Genomic DNA, 23,619 nt, shown 5'->3' with positions numbered 1-23,619 from the left:
CCTCTTCTTCTTCTTCTTCTTCCACTTGGTTTCAACACCCGCGGGGCATACACCTAAGAGAGAGAGAGAGGAAAGAGAGGGGGAAGAGGGAGGAGTGGTTATTTTAAAAATCCGGCGTATATACCTGGTTGTAGCGGGCGCCGGCCCGGTCCAGTCGTCAGTACGCCCGAGTGGGAGAAGCAGAGAGAAAGCGGAGGCGAGTGAAAAAATAATAATAATAAATTAAAAGGAAGTTTGTTACTTTTTTTTTCTGTGGTTCAGTTAGCTATTATTCAGTTTTTGGTTCGCTGAGCTCACAAGTCAGCTTTCATTTACCTGGCACGACTCAATCAAGCCCCTGCGCAAGACTCGTTCAACTGTTGCTTTTAATCCGACATCTTGTGCAACCATTCAACGCCATCGCTAGAGGATCGTTGTAGCGCTTCGACAGTGATTCACGTTCCATTTGAATTGGCGTGAGTGTACGATACAAGTGGTTTTACCGGGAATAGTAGATCAACGTGGGCGCGCGTGCGTTGCGCAACAACAAAAATAATATTACTGAGCAAGCGTTATCCATCAGTGAGTTTTCATCTGAGAGAAAGAGGAACAACGTGTCGGCTGCTGTATACTGGCACGATATAAAAAAAAAGAAAAAAAGAAAACATCCATACAAAAAAAGAAAAATACCCAACACAAACAAAACACACAAAAAGAGAAATGGCGACGAAGTCAAACTACCTGTGGATTATCTCCTTGCTGTTGACAGCCATCATTCAGGTGAGTGTGTAGCTACGTCGTCTGTGATGACGCCACGAATATCCGCCATCAGCTCGTTACGACCCGTGTGTTGTCATTTCTTGTCATTTCTTTTCCTTTCCTCTCCATTTTCTCTTTTGGTTTCGGTTCTTCTTTCTTTCACTTCACGCATTTCATTTTTTGGGCGGGTTTCGAGGGAAACTCGAACGGATTTATTCCAGAATTTAGTGTTCCATATCATTGGAAATTTATTGAAGAGCCCTACATCACACAGGGACACGGTTGGAAAATCAAGCAGCCAAGCCAGAAAACCTATGCGAAAACAAGAATTTGAGTCGAGATGGAATTCTCATTTAAAAGTGTGAGAAAAGCGTAACGATAAATAAAGCTGAATGGATTTGTTTTCAACTCTAGGGGAGAGGGCAAAAAAAAAAAAAAAAACGGCAACAAAAATAGTTTAACTATTTAGTAAAGTAGCAATAATAATGAAGGGGAGAAGAAAAAAAAAGAAATTTGAGGTGGCGCAAGGTAAAAGAGCGGCAGGTGCGCGCCGTCACGCTTCAAGTCGCCGCCACTGAGAAGACTTTCTACAGTTAAGCTTCTTCTATTTCTTGCCATTCCTCGTTTATTTCTTTCTAAACCCCTCCCCTGTTTGTTTTTTTTTTCTCTTTCAGAAGAGGAAGGGGGCAGAAGAAAAAATTTAAGTTGGAAGGGAGTTGGCACAACAGCAGCAATAAGGCAGAAAAACCAAAAATAAATAAACCAGGTGCATGGGGATGGTCAAAGCTTGCAAAGCGGGTTTCAGAGTTGTCCTTGTTTTTTTTTTTTTCCAAACTATTACATCAAAATCTCAAAAACCAATGGCCTTCTTCGACCTGAATAGCTCCAACGAACCAAAAGTGGAAAATCAAGAAAAAGACAATAACGTAGAAAACAAACTCTTAGCAATTGAAATACTTCCACTAATTTCAAAAGTTCGACATTTGTTTTTTTTCTTTCTTTGTGAGTGACCGTGTTCGCCGATTTGGAAAAAACAAATCGTTTTTGATTTGGCGGGGAGGCTCTGAATAACGTACCGAAAAAAAAAAACAACAACAAAAGAAGGACTCGGAAAAAAATAATTGATATGAACTGATAGATGGATACAGAAATGGGGGAAAACAAACAAAAAAATAAACCATGGAGTCTAGTTCGGACGAGGCCAGCATACAAGCGGCTCAGTGTACTATATACATACATTACATAGTTGTATGTAGTCTCTCTATTGGGTTTGTTATTTCCCTGCCTTTGATTTGTGTCGTGTAACTTTGCTATCTGCGCTGAGCCTGAACACACGCGGACGACGCCCTCTTCCGGACGCTACAACGGGGCACATGGTTCGGCGTTTAAGAGCCGGGCGAGCGCTCAATGATTGTCCGGATGCGGGCCCCGAAAATCTTTCTCTTCCAAATACCACCGGTACAAAAAAAAAAAAAAGAAAAACAAACAAACGACAAAAAAAGGATCAGTCCCGATATCACGCTCTCTCCCTAGTTTTGGACGTTCACTGGCCCCGTTACCTAGTCTAAGCGCTAAACACGAAAAAAGAAGGTAGACAGCAGAAGACCCTCGTAAAAGCCATCATGTCAATAGCGAAGATAAAACAAGAGGGGTACGCATTGTTTAAGGGACCGCAGACCCGTTTGCAAAGGGAATAGCACAACAGCAGTGGAACGATACGTTTTTCTTGATTTTTTTTTCTTCTTTTGGCCGAGAAACAATAATGGCTAACGGCGGGTCAGTTTTCACCTGTTGAGCTGGAATGGATCGTCCATCGTTTTGGTGAAAGCGGGCCATCCTGACATGAATTTCTCTCTGATCTGACATGGTGCCCAATTTGGAAAGGGCCGACGAAGACAACGAAGGGAAGAATAAAAGGAGAAGAGAAAACAACAAAAATTCAAGAGAAATTCTCTCTTTTCTCGTTCGTTCGTTTCCAAGTACTTCACTACCTATCCGTCTAACCTGTCTGCTGTGTTTTGTTGCTGCGCACACTACGTCGCCATCTAGACATGTCTTCCATCTAGTGCTGCCACGCTGTATACGGCATGTCGTGTGTACGTGCTCTCTGATAACAAATAGCTGCTTTCACTTCCCGCACGAGACTTGCTGGCATCGTAGCCGTCCATGCATAATAACAAACAAACAAACAAAAAAGAATCTTACAGTGCTATACCTTACATCTATCTGTATGTGTGACTTAGATTGCCGATTCAGTCCTTCCGGCTAAGAAAGGGACGTTAGATTGAGGCTACCTACATTCTTACCTTTCTGTTCTGCCTTGTCGTCTTTTGCCTGGAGCTCCACGAGGCATAGCTGCACTATTTGTCGATTCGAAACTAGGACCTGTCGATTCACTGAGCAAAACAAACAATTCTTGTAGAGCTACTTTGTTTGTTTGTTTTTCTTCCTTTTGAGGTTTTGACAGTTTCTCCCCATGCCAACGAATAGGGAAACAAAGACCGGAGGTATAGTGGAGGCCTCAGCAAGCTCTTGCTAATGGAAATCTCTTGAAGGGATAACCACACAGCAGTTACGGCAGAGAAGGGTATCTGCGCAACAGGCAAAGAATGCGCTCGAATGATGTGATTATATCTTGAAATGGATTAAGTGTATACCTGCTGCTACCTGCTGTACGGTTTCCAAGGTCGGCACAAAAGAAAAACTTTAGGCCTGTATAGGAGAGCCACAACAACCTGTCGTAAAGGACAACCTAGAAAAAAAAAAAACTTAAGATTAAACAAAAGCAAAATGAACGTTTTTTCTGTGGAGTTTTAGTGTCTTTCACCTCACTAGCTTTCACATTACTGTACGTTGTGGTGTGATATTGTTGTGTGTGTATACACTTAAAAGTACCCGCTTCTGGACGTCGATCTACAACCTTTTTAATGATAACGATCATGAGGTTTGTCCTGCATTTAACCGCATAACAACGCGACATGATCACATTCCCGATTTTTGGAGCTTCAACAATAAGAATTGAACAAAGCAGCAATAGATAGATAGAGAAAGAACAAAGGACATAGATAATCGACTTCGTCACGGGCTAATTGGCCTCTTGATGTCTATTCTTCTTGCACTTTTTTTCTTGCCTTTTCCTGGAAAATGTTTTTGTTTCATCTTTTTTTTTTTTTTTTTCTCCTTGCCTACTCTCCATTATTTCTAGTGGTTCTTGTCGCTCGATTATTATCTGACTTGAGGTAAATGAACTGAACATGGTAAATCGGTTCTCTTTTTCTTCGCTTTCTACCAAGAACCCACCAAAGTGAATTTGGTCAACACCAGCACGCAACACGATATTCTCCACCCTCTCTCTCTACAGAAGTGGCGAGGGTACGATGGAAGGGAAAGAGACAAAAAAAAAAGATAAATACCTTTTAGGTCGTAAATTTTCTAGTTGTGAAGAGACAGAAACTGCTGGTAAACACTCAGTAAATACCCACTTAAGATAGCATGGAAACAACTAATTTGCCAGCCAGCAGTTCCACCATTTTGAAAATGGCCGTTTTAACCTCGTTGGCCAGTCGAGAAAAGATGGCAGATGGACGTCAAGCTGACACACACGTCCCCACACAAATGACGTTCACAACCCGCGAAACCTGCGTTTTTTTACTTATTTTTTAAGGTTCTCCTAATGAGTTTATGTTGAGAATTACCTAAAGGAAAAAATGAATAATACCTTTAAAAAGAAAAGAAAAAAGCTTACGTTGATTATTCATAAAAATTATTTTAAAAAGAATCGAAATTAATGCGATGTCGCAATGTTGTACTTAAGCAGCATGGTGCCAGCCGATGAAACAAATTTCAGTCAATTGTTTCGGTGCTTTTCGCTAAGGTTTATAATCTCGACTAGTGTAAATTCTACCTCAGCGTAACATTAGGAAGACAAAGACATTGTTCGTCACATTCCAAGTATAAAGAAATAAGCAGAAACCTGTTTGACTCTGGTGAGCTGTTAAACTTTATTGCCATCGGTGAAACCTGATGTTGGAAAAGGCAACCCGAGGAGGAAAGCCGAAAACAAAAAGAATGGCAATAACAATAATAATTGCTACGGGCTGAGTTCATTCCATGTCAGTTATTTGTTATTCAAAATTGACCCGAAAGAATCTGAGATGCTTGGTTTGGCGAATATCGTCGTGTTTTTTTCAACCAAAAGAATTCATTTGTCAAATACAGTTAAAAACAACGTGTGCTGGAAAGCCGACAGCAGTCGGAAGAGCGAGAAACTAAATGTCGACACACAAAGGCATTTTCACATGGAATTTAAAACAGGTTTATTTTATAGTTCATCTCATTTTATCCTTTCTTTTACCATATGTGTTCGGCGAAATTCGAATAACGTCAAGACTGCGGACACTCAATTGCTGAAAAAAATCCAAAAATCTTCTGTTTTCTCTTCAACTGTCATCTTTTTTTCCTATTCGATTGTCTACCCAACAAAAGCTCAAGGGGAAACCATTTTTTAGGTTGTATATTTTTGTTCTGCATATGGGAAATCGGTCAGTTGAGCAACAACACAAGGCAACGTGCAGCATCATCTCACCCTCCCAAAAACGATGGGGAAAGATCAGTGATGGCCTTCGGATGGCCGGGCACGGTCGACAGTACGCCCTTTTAAAGGCATCGTTCACTTTCAGCGCCGTTGGCATCCAACCATTTAAGGCGATTGGTGTCTTGTCGACTAACGCAAACGGCCTTCGCTTTCCAATTCTTTCTCTGAAAATTTTATTACTTTTCTTCTGACTCGAAGACCTTAAAAAAACGTGATTCATTTTGGCTGTTTTTCTTCGTTCTTGGGGTGTATTCCGAAATGATTTTCCAACATGGGCACAAGCAGGAATTCTTTTTATACAGCGTGATGCTATCTTGTGGGTTAGGTCTGATTTTCTGACCTGAAAATAACTCGTTAGTTATAAACATTTATTGATTTTAATATTTCTCTTTTCTTTTGTGTACCATGAAACCACAAATAGATGGCAGATAGTCAACTAGCGAGTCCCGTCGATGCCGAATTTCTCCCGTCGGTCACGGCCAGTTGCCAGGGTGGACTGATGACCATCAAAGTGGAAACCAAACAAGCCTTCCAAGGTAACATTTTCATCACTGCTACACACGCACTTTTTATTTACAAGCAATATCCATTTCGGATGTACATTTATTTTTTGGGGCGGGAGAGCTTCCTTCACAGAATACGCAGCTCCCGAAAGAATTCGTGATAAACAAATTCTACATTGATTGTTGAACACGGAAAGCGAATTTGACAGTTGACAAAGTCCATTTTAAAAAAAATTCTTCCTCTCTACGCATTTTCCTATTTGAAATGCTTTGTCCAAAAGATAAATATTCAATGTTAGTTCAACGAACGCGCGCGTATGCCAAAGATTCCTCTTGCGGGAATGAATCACGTGTAGCCAAAGCAAAAAACAAACGCTAGCGAATGGGGTTACACGAGAATCGTGTGATCTCCTTTCGGCCCTTTTTGAAAAAAGTCTGAAACTGGTTTCCCTTCCTTTGCCACTCATCATCGTGAAAACGTATTACATATCACGAGGGGTTCGTGATTCAAGGTGGCCTCTTTCCATTATTACATTCCGACAAGAAAAAAACCGATTTAGTATCCATATTCTTTGCTTTTCTTGCGGAATGATTTTTTCTTTAAAGGCAGTTATTCGAATGATGAATCAAGGCGTGTATGGTTTGATCGAATTCTATTTTCTTATGATTACGTCAGGTGGGTGTGTTCAAGATTATTATTTTCTTATAAAATTCATATTGGTGAAAAAAAGGGGGCGGCTCGGGGTCAGGCGCTATGGTGTATAGACAACACATAAATATGACTGCGATATTTTTCCATTGTTTTTCGTTAGTCAGGCAATCACGTACGGCCCCTCCCACAATGATCGGTAATAACATGAAATACAAAAACAACCACGCAATGCGCAAGCAGTGAAGTGCTGTTACGCTTTTCTCTGAGCCGTGTTATTGGTAAAAGGCGGATGAGGAGGGAGAACAAAACAACAAAATAACGAAGGTAGAACATGTGTTGCACATTTGTTTTGTACGAAGCGTGTGTAATTTTAAAAACAATTCCGTTTCGGGCTTATTTTATTTTATTTTTTTTTTCGAAATAGAGCGTGCAACATTTTTATTGTCCTTCCGCAATAGCATAACTTGTACCTGTACTGTGTACACAGCGTGAGAATTTCTAGTCGAAAATCATATACACAGACACACACACACACCAAATGTCCTTTATCGGTCTTTCAATCGATCCGACACGCAGCCAACAGAATGATAGATATATCGTGAATTCTCCTCACACGTACGTCTGTGGTTGGGATTCATTAGTTAGCCTTGTACAAAAGAGAAAACTGCAAATTCGTCTTTCCAACGCGTATAAAAATGAAGCAAAAGCTGGGGAATATAATCGTGTCTCTATGAAATGAATGATTGTAACACTCGTGACTGTTATTGCGGTGTCTCTTTAATTATCACACATTTGTGTTGTTGTTTTTGTTTCTCTTTTACAGGCGTGATGCACGTGTGTGATCGGGCGAGAGGCGATTGCAAGCGAAGTCCGGCGTGCACGGTATACGGCGACAGCAACACGACGGCCAGTTTACGCATCAACATGCTGGCCAGACAAAACGACACGGATTTCTGCGGTGTCTACATCAATGACGTGAGTTTCACCCGCCTACCTATTTTCCTTGTCCTCTTTTGTTGTCTTGCCTGTTGGCCAGCCCAATGACATTCTCCCTGATAGAGACATGCATTATGACTGGGTACAACACACACACATGCCGTGGGAATGGAAAAAAGAAAGAACGGAAAAGGACCTGAAATCTAAAACGAGAAAAGAAAGTGGGAAATATTTATTTAAAGATGGTGGTTTGGCATGAACGGATGACCGGTTCTGCCCGTCCGGGCGATGCGCAACGCCTGGAGGGCGCTCTGTCCTAGTAGTCTCTTTACTTTTCATTCTATCCCGTGTGTGTGTGTGTGTGTGTGTTCGTGTGTTCACTCTTTGCTGAATAGGGAAAAGATGGCACTACAAGTGAGGTCCATTGTCTTGCATTATATAAATATATAAACCTTCGTTTCCGGATGGATAACTTTGCACATTCGCCCAGTGTACCGTGCGTTGTGGACGAGGCAGAGCAATGGGTGGGTGGGTGTTACTTGTATGTGTGTGTAGGTACGTACTCACCTTGAAGCGATTAAAATACTATTGCTGGAATAGAAAAAAGAGAACCTTCGGGGAATGAATGACTTTGAACTGTCAAAAGAGTACCCCCTCTCAATCCGTCTTTAGATCTATCCATCATTGGACATAATGAGATTTGCAAAGATGATGAAGGGCGATTCGTTTAGATTTTTTTGCCTAATTTTCCAGCAGATTTGTCCCTGGTTTTCTTTTTTTTCACATTTTTTTATTTCATTTGTTTGTTGTTTTTCAGCGGACCAGCGAACGATCGGTCCCCATTGCCGTTCGTTTCCACCGGACGCTGGAGTTGGGCGATGACAAATATTACGTCATTACTTGCGGCCGGTCTGCCTTCCGCAATTCAAGGTCAGTACTTTCGCAATTTCAGTGTTCAGATGCTTGTATCCCGAATCTCTTTCATTACCATACCAACGAGAAAAGAAAGAAAAAAAACTTTTATGTTTTTGGTCTCCCACTCCCTCCCGTTGCGAGAACGTATTTACGCTGGTGTGCGAATTTGAGTGGGCGTGAATGGCGCGATAAGAGCAGTCAGCATTCTTTCACGGCTGATGTCATTTATGCAAATGTTTTGGAATCTCACGCTCGATTTATCGGGGAAACTTTCACTCATTGTGACGTCACTGAGCGGCGGCGGCCATATTTTGTTGCCCAGTCAGCTTCCGAATCCTTCACTGCACGAGCACAAAATACGTGACTCTTTTAGCCAATAATTCCAGTTCTTTTTTAGCGTGAAATCCTGTCACGATGGACTGTGTCATCCTTAGCAAGAATTAACCGAAGGACTTTACGATTGGCCGAGTTATCATTAATTGTTTGTCGCTTGCTCTCCGGAAGGGAGTTTTTGATCTTTTTTGGCGGTACACAATTTTCGATTGTGTATAGGCTACGGAAACGCAAAAAAAAAAAAGGGGGTGGGAGGGGAAGTACGATAACATAGAAATGTGTGCTGTTTTGCGTTTCCTTTCTACTTGTATTGTACGTACACTTTCTTGCGAGACGCGGACGGATTCTTTATTGGACGATTTGGTTGAAGGTCTCCGCTAGGGGCCAGCACGACACGACCGGGAGATATTATCAACCCGTCACGACGATCTTTCCAAACACGTTGCGAAATGTTTCGTTTTTTTTTCCCGAAAAATAAACGAAGAGAACAGATGAAAAAGAAGAAAACACATCAACGACTCACAAAGGCAGCGCCGAAAGCGCATTTTGGCCAAGTTGCTTACCTACCAATTAGCGCTTCTCTTACGCATTGTGATTTGCTAGCGTGTTGTTATTAAAGCCTGACCTAATCACCGGTCTCGTGAATCAATTGAAAACAAATTCCGTAATACGAGAAAATGAGCGGCGGCGGCGTCTGCGGCCAGCGGCCACTGAAAACGCATGTATCGTCTTAATCTAGCAGGAAAACGATTCACGAGGTTTTTAAAAAAGAAAAGAAGAAAAGGGGGAAAAAAGAAGAAGCGTGTAGGAAAACAGAAAATGAGAAAAAAATATAATAAAATAAAAGAAGAGTTACGAGTCACATTCCGTTTCGTCTTGCCATTAAGGGAAGGGTCGGGTCAAGAGGGGGGTGAGTCGTTAGACCTCTTTGGAAATGGTTCATTATGCACCGTTCACGGGAAACGGATTGCCTGTTGCGATTGCAACGGGCGCGCGGCCACCACCCTTTGCCGACTGTTGGCATCGCTGGGATGCTGCTGTTTGTTGTTTTCCTGAAGGAAAAGATACTTGTAATGTCTTTTCAAACGACCGGAATGTGGTTATTAATGATTGTTTTCTTCGTTTTCCCATCTTTTTTTTATATTGTCACACACGCCAAAATATAGGAACGAAACGGCCGACGCTTACATGAGACTTTACAGCGAGGATAACAAGCGGGTCACCGAAGCTGTCTACGGCCGCAAATACAAGCTCCGAGTTGGCGTTAATAATCTTGACAGTAAGTTTTATTTATTTTTCTTAGTTTTTGTTTTGTTTCTTCAAAAATCTTCGTTATTTTGGCTGGGATTTGTCTGAGTTCAGAATGTTTCAGCTCGCCTTCCAGAATGTAAGGACAGCAAACAAGCCAAAGAACACGTGAAAATGTTTTCTTTCGTCATCGTTACATCCGCTTCACTTTGAGAGGGAAGGGGTGGCATTTTTTCCTCCAGCAATTCAAAACTTTTCTTTACTTCTTCGTCTTTCTTTCACGGTCCATCCATTTGATCCGTTTCGCGCTGTTAAAATTCTTCTTCTCTCTTTTTTTTTTTCTTTCTTCCTCTTCTTCTCACTCTTGAAATTTCGTATGCAAACGATGTTGACGGAGAGCTGGCATGCAGACGTTTCTGGTCACGAAACTCTTGTATCTGCGTGAACAGCGGCCATCGTTTTCGGGAGAAAAAAAAAACTTGTTTGGAAAAAGATAAAAAAGAAAAGCAACAAAGACAAAACGAAAAGAACAAAAACAACTGATTTCGAAATACCTTACGCATAGTTTACACACACCTATTTCACAGGAGGGTGGGATGAGCAGAAGAGAGAGAGAGTTTAGAGGGCGCATTTTACATATATTCCTTTTTCGGGAGTTTCCAGCAAGGTGTAACATCTGAATAGCTAAATTAGGTATTGGTCCAGCAGTGTCTAGGTAACCTTGAAGAAGACCATGAAAAATCAAGGCGAACAAGGGGAGAGAACGAAAATGAAAAAGGGAAAACGGAAAAGCTGTGTTTTCCCTAGCTCGTTCTTCCTTTTTGGAACATAAACTAAATGACGATGGTTATGACTGTTGGCCTCCTCGCCTTGTTGGTAACACATTCCTCTGGCGGCTTCATTCCGAGCGTTGCTCGTTCAACAGCTGCCCGATATATAGCTCAGTTTACTATGTCTACTGTGCATCTATATAAGAAAGAAGAAGAAAAAATAAATAAACTAGAGGGAAACGAATCGACGACCTCAATGTTCATTACACAAGAGAATGAAAAGAGACCTTACCAGTCCAAGTTATTTACGACCTCGTTTCTATCGTCTTCTTTTTTTTTTCAAATTTTTTTTTTATTTTACCAAAAAGGTTTTTACGGATTCCGACCATCTTCGTGCTTCACCTACGGCGGCCCCAACAGCAGCGTTATTCCATTGTTCGATAAACGAGGGTAAGTTATAAAAAGAAATAAGCTCAAAATGAAACGATGTCGTTAACTGTTACGGAACTCAATACTCATTTTTTTTTTCTTCTTCTTCTTCTTTGATATTTCACGTCAGGTAAAAAAAAAATTGTTCATCTATTTAATCATGTTTTGGTGCGTGTGTGGCTGTTGTGGGAGACGAACGTTTTCCGCTCGAGAAATTCAATTAACTTTTATTAAGCGTGTCGAGGCATATTTATGTTGATTGAAATCAAGAACGTAGATTCTGCGCTTTTTAGTTTTCCAAAGCTTGGCTCCGATGACCTTTGCCAATGTTTGTGAATAAATTATAGACGGCCATCGATAAATGCTTCGCAAAGTAATATTTTGCGATTCATTATTAGCATATTTGAAGGGAAGGGCATTTGCTTATTTGCAAAAAGAATATCTCATAGAATAGCAATAAGTATTATTTTCCCAGGCAAGGATACATGTGTATATATTTCTAGACATTGATGGCTTTATGGGTTGGGAATGAGATGGGGGAAAAAAAAGAGAAGAAGAATGTTTTTTTCAGGATGATGACGGCACGAAATCTACTGCTGATGCTCTCTGGCATTTGGCCATAATATGACTTCCTGTTCGTCTACGACGTGTATAAACAACACACAGGCAGCACCTCATCGACTACATGTATTAGCATAAAATAACACACTCAAAAATTCATTTTTGAGAAAGAAAAAAAAAAAAGAAGCTGGTCAAGGTGAATTCTTTTGTCCGTCGTAGCGCAAGCACGACTGAATTTGCATTTGTTGGGTGTATTCCTTTGTGCTTACGGTGAAGGAGAAAGAGCAGAGAGAGCGTTGTCGGATGATGGATTAGCCGGACGAAAAACAACATAATCTTTGCCCCATTCTTTGCCTCATTATTGTGTATCCGCTTCGTCTGATGGATTCTAAAACGCGAAATTGTTTTTCATTAGGTGCCCAGAGAAGAAGATCGCCACAAATTTCGTCTATGACAACAAAGGTTACGCCGAGGCTGAAATCCCGATGTACCGTTTCGCCGAATACAATGTCGTCAACATTCAATGCGACATCCTCGTCTGCAAAGGTGCGTACACACAAAGTCACGCTAGTTTGTACCGTCTGCTGTTTGGTTAATGCAAGTTACCAACCTCTTGTCTCGAGAGGAAACTAGCCATATATCTTTTTTTATTATTTTTTTTAAAAACCCAACTACCATCAGAGTGGCCGTATTGTTCTTTTTCACTATTGACAAGACAAGAGTGAACATAAACAACTAATGAATCTTTTTGAATTCCGTGGGCAGGCGGGTGCGGCGAAGCATTCTGTGACGACGACATCACTCCTTTCGCCCAGGGTCGAGCCATTGGCCGCGATGTACCCGACTCGGAGGGGAGTCTGATGGCCTCCTACAGTGTCTACGTCGTCGATCCGGGAGCTGCCCCACGTAATTTTCGTCATCCTCATTTTCTTTTCTTTTTTTTTTTTCAATTTCACTACACTCTTGTCAGACGTTGCAACGTGCACGGCTAACGTTGTCCCCAACAGTTTTGAAATGGTCGTTTTTGTTATAGCAACAAGTGGAATGAGAGATGAACAAACAAAAAAGGAAAATTCACACGGTCCGTTAGGACAATGCTCATATCCAACAATCAGGACGTAGTTGAAAGAAAAGACTAGAGAACATGATATGCTTGGAGCATTTGGCAAGAGAACAAGACTAAAGCAAATAAGCCCAAACAACCAAAAAGAGAAATACTTGATGATGGCATCGTGTTCTTTCTTGTTCCCGTGTGCGCTTTTTTTTTTTTCTTGTTCACATTGCATTATTCTTTTGTTTTCTTTCTTTCTCTACTGTGATTTCCCTTGGATTATTATACGAACGTATTGTTTATATACCACCGTCTAGTTGCAGTGGCTACTTGTTCGGGTATTCAACCGCTGTGGCTGCTCTATTTGTGCATCGCTTTCGGCATCCTCTTCCTGATTATGCTCATCATCAACGTGTTCCTCTGCTCGGCCATGACCTGCTCTTGTTCCAAGACCGAAGTCATCGAAAAAGAGCCCAGCATCATAGAAGAGTATGACCCTTATCGCTCCTGGCATGGATCGCAATACGGATCACGGTATGTGTCTGTGTGTGTGTGTGGGGGGGTTGTGTGTTAACTAAACAGACACTAAATACTATAACACTTACCTGTATACTGTACATAAATACAGTTGAGAAGACGTGGGGCTTAAAAGTCTATAGGTTACCTCCTGGTCTGGGCCGGAGGCGTCGACTAACGAGACGACTCTAACGGACTAATCGAAATGATTTGTTGACTGTATTCATTAGGTACTCTCTGAACGGCGTGAGCAAACCAGGCTACATCTCGGCTGGTTCAACCATGAACTCGACCCGCTCCTATTCGACCAATAGCGATCATTACGCCATCGTCCATTCAAGGCCCGGAAGCCGCTATTCGGCGCCAGGGGCCAACGGAGTTCATCACGGCCAACGACAGCAGAACGGCCATCAGAATCATACAGCCACTCAACAACGGCGTGATCCGCGAAACGGAAACGGCGACGTCCATCACGGTCCCGGACCAGGTTCCATCTCTGGCTCGCACTACTCAGCCAAGTAAATTATTATTATCTTTTTTTTTTTCTTTCCCTTTTGTTTTTCTAGACTTCCATTATTTTCCGCTTCTTTTTTCCCCTCTTTTTTTTGAAATTTTATCTCCGTCCCTCTCGACGTATTCTGTGCATATGATTATACTGTTTGATATCTTAAGATTTTTGCTTATTTTTTGTTTCTTTTCTCTTTATTTTCATGTTGTGTGTGTGTTTTTTTGTTTTTTGTTTGCTTCTAAAGCGGGACTCGAGTGCATTGATGATGATGATGGCGGGAGACAAAGAGCTGCTGGAAGAGAGGAGGAACAACAACTGTACATATTTTTTCCACCCTTGAGTCGCTGCTGCGGGACTTGTGTAACTTGCGTGACTTGCGGGGGTTAAAGGTCGCCTCCCTACGAGAGAGTGGAATACCAGCCAGAGACACATAGAATGAAGAAGGCGGAGACGGAAAGAAGAAGAAAAATTCAAAGACGAAAGAAGAATGGTTGAATGAAGAGGAAGAAGCAGAGAAAACTTGTTCTTTTTTTGTTTTGTTTTTCCCTTTTTATTTTGTGAAGACAAGGCCATAGTAAAACATTATAAAAGACATTTACGCATTCATGGGGGGAAAACGAAACGAGTTGATCTAATTCTAATAATAATGGCTTTATGTATTTGGGCCGCCATCACCTCCGTTCGATCCGTCATATAGATATCTATTATTTTTGTTGTTTCTACCGTGCGTGTCTTTTTGATTGTTTGTTTTCTTAAAAACCAAAACATTTAAGACTTTGACAGGAACACTTAAGATAAAATCATTGATAAACATAACACAAAAAAAATTATATTAATAACTAAAAACAAATGATGCATTTCCACTAACATCCATTGTTGTTTGCCGAACAAGTTTCGTTATTGTGTGTACTGCTAGTGTGGATACCAAACTCGCCCACGGTATATCGTGCTGAACTTAACTACTCGCGGATTTTGGCTAACAAGAAATCACGCAATTACATTTCAAGCACTTGTTTCTTGGGTGCTATTGTGCAATTTTCTCCCCCTTTTTTAAAAAAACTATTGTTTCATTATTGGCTGCCCGCATCATTCTCACGACAACATATTTCTTGATTGTATTGGCGTATGTGTGTATGTCAGTGCGTGTAAAAAAAAAACAAAAAACAAAAGGCACATAAAGCATGTTATAATTCTAATGATGTTACATCACGCGTGTTTTCATGAAATGATTAATAATAAATAAAACCGTGTACATAACCCCCAAAAATGTTTTTCTTGTGTTGATTTATTATTTGTCATTTGTAGCCTTTTTTCTCGTTCCGCCCGCGTGATTTGGAGCGTTGCTTTTTTTTTTTCGCGCATGTAAACAGCGGTCGCTGAAGGGGTAAAGGGAAAAAAAAAAAGGCGGAAGAAGAGAAAACGGAGGAATTGAACTGCCGAGAGTTCAACATCCAAGAACATCAAGGAGGGGGAGGGGGGAATATTCTCGTTGGCTGGGTCGTTCTTCTTTATTCAAGAAACAGAAGAACAAAAAAAAAATATATGTACGGCGGCATCGCTGCGGGCGGTGACCGTGAAATGGGAAAGAAACAAAAAAGAAATAAGAGAAAAACTGCGGCCGTCTGATCTTTTTCCCGAGGAGGGAAATGTAATAACCGCAGTCACGAAAGAGACGACAGAGAGAGGGAATTCTTTCTTTTTTTCTTTCCGGCCCTGTCTTTTCTTTTATTTGGCCTGTAAAAAAAAAAAAAGATAGGTGGAAAAAAAAGTGTTTTTCTTTTATTTCTTTTTTTTTCTTTTAGTTATTTTCTTCTGCCTGAATAAATATTGTGCAAAATACTCGTCTCTCCTTCTCTCTTTTATTCGCTGCATATTTCTTTCTTTTCCTTTCCTGACATGATTTTCTTTTTCAAAGGCATAGCAATAAACATCGGGATAAGCTACCGAAGCCGCTAGATGGCATTCAAATTTACTTCTTTCCTCCCGACGGAATGCGTGAGGCTTCATGCACGTCGTCGCATACACCACTAGAGCACGCTAAAACAGTTGAATGAGTTCAATGTTTCCTACTTTTCACCACGTTTGTTATTAAGGTCGCTTGTACGCACAATAAACTAAAAAAAAAATACTTAAATTTTATTTTTTAAAATCGAATAAAAAAACGTGTCTGAGCTTTGACGGGTAGACTATCTATTGTAGTCAAATGGCGTTGAGAGGATGTAGTACATTATCCTATTGTGCCTTTACAAATGGGTTACAGTTCGTTAACAAAATTCGCGTTGAAATGTGGCAAACTGAATTTCATTAAAGGGCTGTTTTATCCATTTGTTTAAACCATGGTATAGGTCCCGATTCGTCATTAGAAATTCCCACGTGTCTGGGACCAAACTCCGGTGAATCAATTGATGATGAGTCTACGACGTGAAACGTGTCCGTGAGCGTCCCGCGACTGCCATAAATCAGAGACTTGTTTTGAATAACCTTGTCTTGCTAACGTTCAGTCATTTATATAGCAAACACATACACGCTTTGGCGGATTGGGGTCAAGGCATACTTTGTTCATCCTTGCCGGCATCCGCGCTGTTTCTCTACATATTATCTGGTTTCCGCTTTGAGCTGTCACGAACCCCCCCACGGAACTATTTATTTTCATTCTTTTTTTTTTCAAGTCGTTTTGGTTCGTCACAATTCGAATAAAACGAATGCAACGCGCATTTAGTCCCATCAGTAAACAAAGAGACGAAAGGACGTCGAGACGTGTTCCGACTCGTTTCCCAGCAAATTCATAGTCCCGCAGCTTGTCACATCGAAGAAAATCGAAACCGCTCACATTCCACTCTTGAGTTCTAGTATTCCGCTTTCTTTGGCAGCAGGATTTACTTCAAATTGTGCGAGATGAAAAATGTCTTTCAAGTTTTACGATGGATCGCCTTGTGCTCCATTTTACTATTCGTCTTCTTCAGCGTCCAAACTGTTTCTTCGGCCAGTCTGAAAGGTTAGAGTTGCATCGTCGTTTTTGATTATTCACGCTCTGTATACCATTGCCAGACCGGATTCAGACTGAATGGTTTCAAAGCTATTGGCTATAGGTTTTTATTTTTTTAAACAAGTAAAAATGCAATTTCCTGTATCCGTGTTCTGTTTCCGTGTTGATCCCTGTTGAATGCGGCAATTAACATCCGTTACATTCGTATCGCTCAAATCGAACGGCGCTTTCGGCTAAAGGGAATTGATTCACTTGGCTTTTCATTGGCTCAAACTAAATCCATCCAAAAGTGGAGCGTTTTATATTTACAATCTAGTTTCGTACAGGGGACCCATCACCGACGGCCCAAAACCTCAATGGAATTCAGAGTGACACGCATCCTCTAGCCAATAAAGCCTCAACTCTTCCAGCAACGAGCACCACCATCCAGCAGCGTGCAAAGTCGCTCAGCCGCCGAACACGAATCCATTACCGGATTGGCTGAACGTGAACATTTTAGCCTGATTCGTCGAACTAAACAATCACACACACAAAACGATGCTGCTGTTGCTACTGTCCATTTGCAAGATTTAATTTTATATTCATCGTTAACAAAAATACGTGACGCGATACATAATATTTCAAACGGTTCAAAGGTTGTTTTGTTTTTTTCCCCTAGAGCAATGCAATCCTGTTCATTCCAGATGTGCACAAAATTAGTTCGTGAATAGTAAAATATACGAAGAATAAAGTTCAAATGTAAATACGGATATCAGAAATCGTGTTGTTATTTTTTCATCGCAATGAACACAATACGATAGAAACGTGAGATGTTTGCGTAATAAACAGGAACAGAACAAAAATGAACGCACGCAGCATCGAGGCGTGACCTGAGAGTGTCTGTCTGAGAAGTGATGCTTAGATATGACGTCGTCGTCGATGAGCTATACTGGTCTGGAACGAGATCGTATACTAACGTCACCATATTTAATGGGGTACGACAATCAGCGGCAAGGTGACGAAACATTCTTCCTTTTTACCAACGTGAGCGCCCACCTGTTTCAATATAAACAAACAACCGATTAAGTTTACATGCAGCGGGTACGAATTCCAAACGGAAGTTCTCGTAAAATAATTTTTACACACAAAGCTTGCCAGGGAATCACCTATTTACCTGGATACGATAAGAAACTTTGGCGCTGCGATCCTTTTCGATGAGGGTCGGCAAAAGACCTGAAGGCAAATTGAAAGGAATAGATAACTCCTCGCATTTGCGGTCTCGCCGTTCTCCAACATCAAGGCGAATGTTAAATAATTTCGCCTTTTTACGCACGGTCACTCCCTCTTCAATGGTACACTCCTTTATGGAACGAAATTTTCAATCGACGATTAGCAACCAATCGACCTTATAAATATATTCACCTTATTTACCTGAATGAGTTTGCCGATGATTTTTGAGACGGGCTTGGCGGAGTCGTGAATTTGATCTAGACGGACCAGAACTTCGATCGCACCGGGCGATTGAGCACTAGCCACCGGATTCGAAAGTGACGCTCTGATTTGGAATGTATCATTTGATGTGAGGACCTTGTTGACGTGGTTTTCACCGTCTGTCTCGACCGTCCTGCGCACCCGCTGGATAGCTTCCAGCGTGGCCTGATTAGGAGTCGATCCTGGTGTCATATTGAATGGCAACTGGTGGCTGAAGCAAGTGTAAGCCGCATCGGGCGATCGTTGCTGACCGTGATCACGTAGAGTAACGCGTGTTTTCAGGCGGTAAGCCACGTTTAACATTTTCGCGGAGCGGCATGATGGCATCATGTGCTGCGGGTGATTCGGCCTCACCATAAACGGAAACGCGAAAGATCGCTTCGGGAATAATTCACCCAGCCGCTTCTCTCCATAAATACCTGTTGAAACGAGAAATTGCGTATTGCGATATTGCGAAGTTGGGTAAAGCCGGAAGCGATAAGACTCACCTCGGATACACAAAATCTCGGAAGTGTAGAATTTTTTCCCGGTACTGAGCTTGTTGGAAGGATTAGTCACTAGATAACCTTCTAGGATGACCTGAATTTCTGTTGGAAAAAAAAAAAAAGAAGCATTAAAATCTATCGACCTTTTATGGATATTGTAACTTCGTGAGTCAAGTATGACCCTCAAACAAAAAGCTACTTACTGATCAAATTGCAATAGTCTACGTATTTGTGGAAAGCTGAGGTCCAAGTGAAACAGACGAAACCTTGAAGATCGCCGCCAGGAAGCTGGAACTTGTTTTCACCGTTTCTGTTCTCTTGCAATTTCAGTTCGAGACTCATAATAAATTCACGTTGAGAAAGTTTCGATTGCCAAAAAAAGAAAACTATGCCAACAATCAAATCTTCTTTCTTTTGCACTGGACTTTTAATGCCGATCCAATAAGGATAGCACCGACTTTCACGCTTTATGATTATCAACTGTCATGTTGACTGTGTCATGAGCTTTTATTTCATTCAGCCCAAAGAGCACGCCGTGGGGTTCCATATCGCTTTTGAAATCACAACGTGGCTTATACTGCTGACGTCATTGTAAAGGAAAAGTTCTTCTCTTCATCCGTTCGACTGATAACCGGTGTACGTTGGACTCAGGCAGCAGTGGAAATCCAAAATAAAGGGATTTAAAAAAGAAAAGAACCGGAACCTTCCGACCTTTTTGACTTGGTGCGTTATAAGCGAAGTCTGTTAACGTATCCATTACCTGGACGCTTTGGCTGCATTTATTCTATTTACTTTAAGGGAGGAAAATGCTCCTTCCGTTTCCGTTAACGAAATCGACTTTATCTTGGACGTGCAACTGTGGATAGTCCTCTGAATGATTACTCATCTTGTTTATCTCCAACTGGCACAACCGTCCCTTCTATTGCCTAACATGATTTCATTTCGAATTTCAATGAACCGTGTCAATATTGACATTGCGTTGAGTAAAGAAACATAACCGTTTGTTCGAGATCGTTCGACTTCGTTTCATCGTTACAAAGGAAATGGTTTTCTCTTAATACTTTGGCAGCACGTATAGCCTGACGAGCTTTCATCCCACCTTTGAAATGGGCATGTACAAAAATATCCAATATTTATTCACGTCGACTACAAAATACAAGATTTACAAACTAGCTACCTCTCATATCTGTATGCATCGAAATGGAAATTTAAATCATGTAAAGCCCCAAAGACAAGTCCTCATAACAATTTTACATGTACAAGTTATTATTATCTTGTTGGCTAAAAAGCGAACGAGGACATTTCGAGTAATATTGCCAACATTCGCCACGGTCCCTTCCTGATTGTTCGGCACGAATGTAGTCACGTCCTTCCTCACTGGCATCCGCTGACTTGCTCGCCCTAAACAAAGTACAAAAGATACCGAAATAGCGGTAGATAGCATCAGATGGATATAATACAGTACAAAGAGCTAATCTAATCACGAGATAATTTATTTTTTCTCGGTCAAACATTTTCTGTTTGTAAAGCAATTACGTGAATAAGAACTGAAGCAACTCGCCCAGCAGGCCGTGGTGATGATCGAGTGGGAATTCGTGCACCTCACAGATGGCTCTCAACAGGCAGTCATGGCCCTCCATGCCCAAATTGTAGAGCACGTTCTCAATGGTACGATAGACCAAAATCCTGTGAAAAATCGGTTACGCCGTACTTATTAATGACCATATGTTCTCTTAATTGTGATTTATAGGGATTCTGTTTTCTTATTGCCCGTCTCTATAGGCGGTCTCACATTACGGCAAAGAACATTTTCGTCATTTTATTCAGTCACACCTGAAATAGATATTGATAAGAAAACGCTGACCTGTTGTGCATTAATTTGCGACTTCCACGAAGATCAGATAAGATACTCTTATTCTTAGAATAAATCTAATTCATAATTCAAGTCGAGAATTAAGACCGTAAATTGGAATTATACAAAAGAATCGCTGATTAGAATATTACTAAAGCATTCGTGTGCCCTTGAGTCAAATGCGCAAAAAAACTCAGATAAATTTATTCGACTTCCCAATTTACTTCTTTATGCTGTTTTATGGGAAAGAGAGAAAGCCGCGCGATCATCATCTACGAGAGCGACAATTTATTACATTACCTGTGCCCGCCTCCGTAATCATTGGCTCGTGGTTTTCGATGGCCGAAGAAGAGTCGAAAGATGCGCCTCAAAATGGAAAACGTTCCAAAAATGTTTGAATCGTCAGTCAGCCCAAGTTCGTCCAGAACCACTTGCAATGAAATTATGATCAATTCAAGCTGACGTTAAGCTTACATGTCGCAAAAGAATTATTCACATACTTGAAAAGGGAAAACTAATGGACATGTTGGAGATTAATCCATTGGGCAGATCACGAACGAATGGCAAAAAGAAAGTTGGAGTCACTGTGATCTTCGTGCCCGGAGGAAAAGCGATTCGTCGACGAAAGGCGTAGTGAAAGCGTTTGACTCGCTTGCGTGGCTTTTCTTCAGGTTGTTTATTATCAATAAATGAAGCCGATTCCGAGTCGATCAACTCGCTAAATCCGTGAATAACATCCATGATTCTTCGTTGTTTGATAGTGTCATTCACAAAGTGTCCCGGTTTTGAACAATAACAATTACCGTTAGCTGCATTCTTAGCCAAATTCATGACCTCTCTGAAAAGAGTCAAAACGGAAGCCAAATCCTCCTGGTCGTGTCCCGTTGCAAATGACAAACGGGTCATCCAGCACAGTAACAAAAGGAAAGTTCGACAAACTAAAATCATTGTTAACGGCTGGCAAGTAAACAATGCGCGCGGTTTTTGAAGCACGACGGCTATATATGCCCTCGGAGACAGATTCTCTTTCACTAATTGTTGTGGTTACGTCCCCATTAAGGTGATGATATTTTACAATGGCACGTGAGCCTAACGTCATTGAAAGCAAACAGTGATTATAATTTTATCTGGAGAAATAATCTGTCACTAGATCTCGCTTGCAGAAGCCTAATTGCTGCCCAACAAGAGATAGCGTCTCTTCAAGGATCATCCACCGGAATTAAAAGAGCCTCAACTGTCTGTATAGGTTGTATCTTTTCCAACCTGTTTTCAACTTTTTATTGTTATTTATATGGTATCATGACACGTCAATGTTCAAAATTATGATGGGACAGCTATCGTTCTAGTACAATAAATTGTGGCTCAATCCGGCCTCAACGCCCTCCCGACAAGGATTCGAGAACAAAGCCAATAGCATCGTCTGGATTGAATTTTTCATGCGGCCAAATGGGTCACTTCAGGACACAACTGGTTCGGTTCTTGTTCGACTTTTACCATACGTCTGAACTTTCCCATTTGATTATCTCCTTTTTGAAGAATATTTTATTGCATTGATAACGAAGGCCACCGCACGTGTCTATCAAACCAATGGATCATCGGATTCGATTCCCGATCAAAGATTTGTCCAGGTCCGGGTTTCAACGTCGAATGCCCTTGTCAACGAGGCAGGTCGTGACTGGAGAATTCAATGGTGATGATGATCGTCCACCTTTTTTCGCCGAAGAGTTTTTATTGATATGAATGCATAAAAAGAGACGGTGTTGAAATTTGCGTATCTCAACTGCTTCGCTCGTGCTTGTGAAATAAGCCTAGAGGGACGAATGAAATGGCTCAACAAAATACTGGACAGAATGAAATTGTGAGAATCAACTTTTCTTGGTTTTTGTTCAATTCAGGACGAAACAGCAATGACGGGATCTGCAGCTGAAACCTTGTATGGCTCTTTTGTTGATCTCCTCATAGACCATTGCTAACCCTTCTGTTGAGCTTGCTCGGTTTTATCTGAAGGCAAAACCAGATAATGTTATTCCCTGACCAACAACATAGAATTGTTATCTAAAGCAAACAATGGCGCGGTCGGGATGAGACAATAAATGAAACCGGGAAACTTGGTTTGGGTTTTTTGTTGTTGTTGTGTGAATGATGCTATCATCACCAAAGGAAATAGAAATCATAACCGTTATGTTTAATGCTACGCCACAGTTTACTGTCTTTAACTTAGTTATTGGAATAAAATGGGGAAAAAAGAAAACCTTGTGATTGTTGATAGGACAAATGCATTTCCTTTACTAGCAACAATTGTTATGTTATTGATATACGCATATGCTTAACAGAATCTGAACTGTTGGACGTTGACCGCTAACCTAAAGGAGTTCAAGCTATGTACAAAAAACCAGATTTCTTATTTTACTAATAACGCAGCTAGCGTTTTTAATATTGAGAAAGAAGCGAATAGAAGAAAAAGAAGAAGAAGAAAAAAAAAACGCTAATAAGTGACCTGGGGTTTAAATGAAGTGCCGGGTGGTTTTATGTACTCGTGGCATTTAATTAATTTCATCGAACTGGTTTTCACTGAATACTTATAGGGTAACTTTGGCGTACGCCCATATCGCGCTTTGTGTTCGTGGAATTGCTATTAAATGTATGCCCCAGCCTTCAAACAAGATAAAACTGGTTTCCTGAACAAGTACCAAAAAAATAAATTAAATTGGTCATTTTAGCACCAGCTAGTTTCAGCTTTTGGCACACACTCCTCGTTTTTTACTTAAACAACGGGCACTTTGCATGAAACCTCGATAGGACTGGTTCAACTAACGGAATTGATTTTCCTTCATACCTCCTCCTTCACCTTGCGAATCTTAACAAGGCACCTAAAAACTATTTAATTATTTAGGGAAGGAAAGTCAAATTAGAAAGTGAATTTCTTTCGTTATTCATCGTCTAATGAAAGATGAAACACGCGAATAAGCAATCCTACAACAAGGACTTGGCTCGGCTTATTTTGCAAACCCCAGGTGGGCTGGTTATGCAGGAATACGACTAGCAAGTAGACCAGACTAGACCCTCAAACAG

The 23,619-nt window shown here is 41.0% G+C and overlaps 3 protein-coding genes across 4 annotated transcripts; 1 reads left to right on the top strand and 2 right to left on the bottom strand.

Annotated features, from left to right (window-relative positions):
• Positions 1 to 140: 140 nt before the first annotated feature.
• Positions 141 to 15,021, top strand: LOC116929691. Of its 2 annotated transcripts, none has more exons than XM_032937015.2 (11): positions 141 to 759; positions 5,754 to 5,868; positions 7,311 to 7,462; positions 8,241 to 8,353; positions 9,838 to 9,950; positions 11,058 to 11,139; positions 12,095 to 12,225; positions 12,445 to 12,585; positions 13,048 to 13,264; positions 13,477 to 13,764; positions 13,999 to 15,021. In XM_032937015.2, exons 1-11 carry the CDS (start codon positions 700 to 702, stop codon positions 14,015 to 14,017), a joined length of 1,431 nt encoding a protein of 476 aa, XP_032792906.1. In that variant the 5' UTR covers positions 141 to 699; the 3' UTR covers positions 14,018 to 15,021. The 2 variants fall into 2 exon arrangements, with proteins under 2 accessions (XP_032792906.1, XP_032792915.1); XM_032937024.2 differs by lacking the exon at positions 141 to 759 and adding an exon at positions 4,858 to 5,052.
• Positions 15,022 to 17,299: 2,278 nt separating this feature from the next.
• Positions 17,300 to 19,190, bottom strand: LOC116929704. The gene is made up of 5 exons (XM_032937036.2): positions 18,899 to 19,190; positions 18,699 to 18,797; positions 18,151 to 18,629; positions 17,894 to 18,079; positions 17,300 to 17,775 (listed from the first exon to the last, which is right to left on the bottom strand). Exons 1-5 carry the CDS (start codon positions 19,035 to 19,037, stop codon positions 17,707 to 17,709), a joined length of 972 nt encoding a protein of 323 aa, XP_032792927.1. The 5' UTR covers positions 19,038 to 19,190; the 3' UTR covers positions 17,300 to 17,706.
• A 620-nt stretch (positions 19,191 to 19,810) lies between these two features.
• On the bottom strand, positions 19,811 to 23,527 carry LOC116936676. The gene is made up of 4 exons (XM_032943889.2): positions 21,048 to 23,527; positions 20,848 to 20,977; positions 20,232 to 20,381; positions 19,811 to 20,096 (listed from the first exon to the last, which is right to left on the bottom strand). Exons 1-4 carry the CDS (start codon positions 21,493 to 21,495, stop codon positions 19,946 to 19,948), a joined length of 879 nt encoding a protein of 292 aa, XP_032799780.2. The 5' UTR covers positions 21,496 to 23,527; the 3' UTR covers positions 19,811 to 19,945.
• Positions 23,528 to 23,619: the final 92 nt, after the last annotated feature.

The sequence above is a fragment of the Daphnia magna genome, linkage group LG1 (assembly GCF_020631705.1).
Source record: "Daphnia magna isolate NIES linkage group LG1, ASM2063170v1.1, whole genome shotgun sequence".
Taxonomy (NCBI): Eukaryota; Metazoa; Arthropoda; class Branchiopoda; order Diplostraca; family Daphniidae; genus Daphnia; species Daphnia magna.
This window is presented reverse-complemented; position numbering and strand designations above follow the sequence as displayed.

Bases quoted from the DNA above. Each gene is read 5' to 3' on its own strand.
- LOC116929704 (XM_032937036.2), bottom strand. From the start codon at position 19,037: ATGAGTCTCGAACTGAAATTGCAAGAGAACAGAAACGGTGAAAACAAG. The intron at 18,630-18,698 runs GTGAGTCTTATC...TCGTTTCAACAG, and splicing joins CGAGATTTTGTGTATCCGAG to GTATTTATGGAGAGAAGCGG. The intron at 17,776-17,893 runs GTAAATAGGTGA...ATATTGAAACAG, and splicing joins AAGTTTCTTATCGTATCCAG to GTGGGCGCTCACGTTGGTAA.
- LOC116929691 (XM_032937015.2), top strand. From the start codon at position 700: ATGGCGACGAAGTCAAACTACCTGTGGATTATCTCCTTGCTGTTGACA. The intron at 760-5,753 runs GTGAGTGTGTAG...AACCACAAATAG, and splicing joins TGTTGACAGCCATCATTCAG to ATGGCAGATAGTCAACTAGC. The intron at 13,265-13,476 runs GTATGTGTCTGT...TGTATTCATTAG, and splicing joins GGATCGCAATACGGATCACG to GTACTCTCTGAACGGCGTGA.
- LOC116936676 (XM_032943889.2), bottom strand. From the start codon at position 21,495: ATGATTTTAGTTTGTCGAACTTTCCTTTTGTTACTGTGCTGGATGACC. The intron at 20,978-21,047 runs GTATGTGAATAA...TTTCATTGCAAG, and splicing joins CATTAGTTTTCCCTTTTCAA to TGGTTCTGGACGAACTTGGG. The intron at 20,097-20,231 runs GTAATTGCTTTA...TACTTTGTTTAG, and splicing joins TTGCTTCAGTTCTTATTCAC to GGCGAGCAAGTCAGCGGATG.